This window comes from Medicago truncatula, chromosome 7 (assembly GCF_003473485.1).
Source record: "Medicago truncatula cultivar Jemalong A17 chromosome 7, MtrunA17r5.0-ANR, whole genome shotgun sequence".
Lineage (NCBI taxonomy): Eukaryota > Viridiplantae > Streptophyta > Magnoliopsida > Fabales > Fabaceae > Medicago > Medicago truncatula.
Window position 1 is genome coordinate 38,979,253 of NC_053048.1, and position 2,401 is coordinate 38,981,653.

A 2,401-nucleotide genomic window follows, 5' to 3' on the forward strand; every position below is an offset into this window, starting at 1 on the left:
TTAAATCACACCCATACAATAAAGGGGATGTCTCCACCAATCGTAAAAGCCGAAAGCAATAGGCTCAATATTCGAAGAAAGCCAGAGAAAAGAATTTAACTTAACTTTTTCAACAATATGTAACAGATCAATAACCGTATCATTGAAAACACGGTTGTTTCGCTCCTTCCATATTGCCCAAACACAAGCAAGCCATATAACCTTAAAAAACACATGAGTAGATCTAGACAAACCCGCCAAATGAGTAAACTGAATGTAATGATCCTTAATAGAACCTGGAGGAACAAAAGAAAACCCAAGCCAGTGACAAAGTAAAACCCAAACACTACCAAAAGATTCGCATCCGATGAAGAGATGACCCGTCGTCTCGGATAGTCCACACCCTCCAACACACAAATTGTCGTTTGGTTGAAGAATGAGACGACGCACCAAGTTTGCTCTTGTAGGATTTCTATCTTGAAGCAGCCGCCAAGCAAAAAGCAACACTTTTGTCGGAACCAATTTGTGCCACACGTCAATAAAAGCATCATTAGCCACCTGTACTTCCAAATTTGTGAGAAAACGATAAGTCCCATCAACACTATATCCATGAACAGGATCTAGTAACCACCGCCAACGGTCCTGAATATGAACCTGCAAAACAATGTTATCCAGTAAAGTGATACACTCCCTCATACTCTCCTCCTCCCAGGCTAGCAACCGCCGTCTCCAAACCCACCCATTGCCGCCCTCAACCCACCCCCAACGCTCCATGTCTGCCACCGAACACTCCTTATGCACCGATAAATCATAAAGACGACTAAATTGTATCTTTAAAGGTACTCCGCCTAGCCATTTATCAGTCTCTAAAAAAATTGAGGTAAAAATTGTGAGGTCTGCCTATGCTGCTATTATTATTTAACTATGTTGCATGAGTTGATATAAGATGATCAAGATGATGTTGAACCTCCAAATTATTGGTTACATAAGAGATGATGATTAAGATGTTTTAAGAGATCGAGTCCATGCATTAGCATACATATGTTGGGGGCTCATGCCCTGGAGCTTAGTACTTAACACGATGGAGCATTAGCTCAAATTAGCGATGGGGGCTTATGCCTTGAAAATATTTTAATACTCAAATAGCGATGGGGGCTCATGCCCTGAATTGGTACCACATGCATAAAGAGGTCTAAGTTGCATAGTCGCATAGTCGAGTCAATGATGAATGATGTTAAGATGCTATGATGTTTAAGATGTTTATGTTGAAGATTTATGTTGTTAATTACGATTGTTGAATTATATTGATTAATATTATTGTTTTGTGAAATCTCACCCCTTCTGCTTGGAAATGTTGCTCTTCGTATGAGTAACTTGCAGGTGATCGAGCTTAGAGTGCTGTGTTGCTGTTGTGAGTGACGTGTTCCTCACTGAGTCGATTAGGTTGCTCTGATACGTAACATGATAGGGTTTATGATTGCATGCTTCATTTCCTTTACGTATTTGACTATGATATTATGATTTAAGTTGTTTAACTGAGATATTATGATGAGGCCTGCGTGCCAAACTTATTGATGATTGATGACATAATTCCGCTACGATGATTGAAGTATTTTGTTGAAAGTTAAATTGTTATTTGACTATTTATGATTATGTGAAATGTAATATCCTGTTTATGATGTTTACTCTGATATTTGTTAAGAAATTTTTATGTTGGGAAAAACGGGGTGTTACACCACATAACTCAAAATAGAACGTAGTCGATTTGCAAGAACATTTGCCAACACTTTATACATACAGCCAACAAGAGAAATAGGTCGAAAATCACCAAGCTTCTGGGGACTAGCCACCTTCGGAATTATAGCAATAAAAGTGGAATTGACACCCTTCATCAGCTTCCCATTACGATGGAAATCGAGAAGAAATTTCATAAAATCATCTTTCAACTCATTCAAAAAGTCTTTAATAAAACCAAGATTAATACCATCCGGCCCGAGACTTTTGAAGCTCTCACAATCCCACACAGCCTGTTTAACTTCATCAAGAGAAAATGGACGAATTAAACTACCTGATTGAGCATAAGACAACTTCCAAAAATTTAAACCTTGAATTCCAGGTCGGATACCCTCTGAAGCACGGAATTGAGTGGCAAAATGATTAAGGGCAGCCGCACGAATGTTCTGAACTCCTTCGACAAGAACTCCATCAACATGAATCAAGTGAAGAGAATTTCGTCGCTGTCTGTTGGACATCATATTATGGAAGAATTTAGAATTTGCATCACCTTCTCTAACCCAATTCATCATCGCTTTCTGCCAATTCATACTAGTATGCACACGTGACAATGAATGCAATTTGACAGACAACTCACGAATTTCCTGAGTTTCTTCTTCCAATAAGTTGAACTCCTTCCCTTTTGAGT

At 38.8% G+C, this 2,401-nt stretch overlaps 1 protein-coding gene across 1 annotated transcript; it reads right to left on the reverse strand.

Moving 5' to 3' along the window:
• LOC112416693 (uncharacterized) lies at nt 1-753 on the reverse strand. Its single transcript, XM_024771019.1, has one exon. It carries the CDS (start codon nt 751-753, stop codon nt 1-3), a length of 753 nt encoding a protein of 250 aa, XP_024626787.1.
• Nucleotides 754-2,401: the final 1,648 nt, after the last annotated feature.

Bases quoted from the DNA above. Each gene is read 5' to 3' on its own strand.
- LOC112416693 (XM_024771019.1), bottom strand. From the start codon at position 753: ATGGAGCGTTGGGGGTGGGTTGAGGGCGGCAATGGGTGGGTTTGGAGA.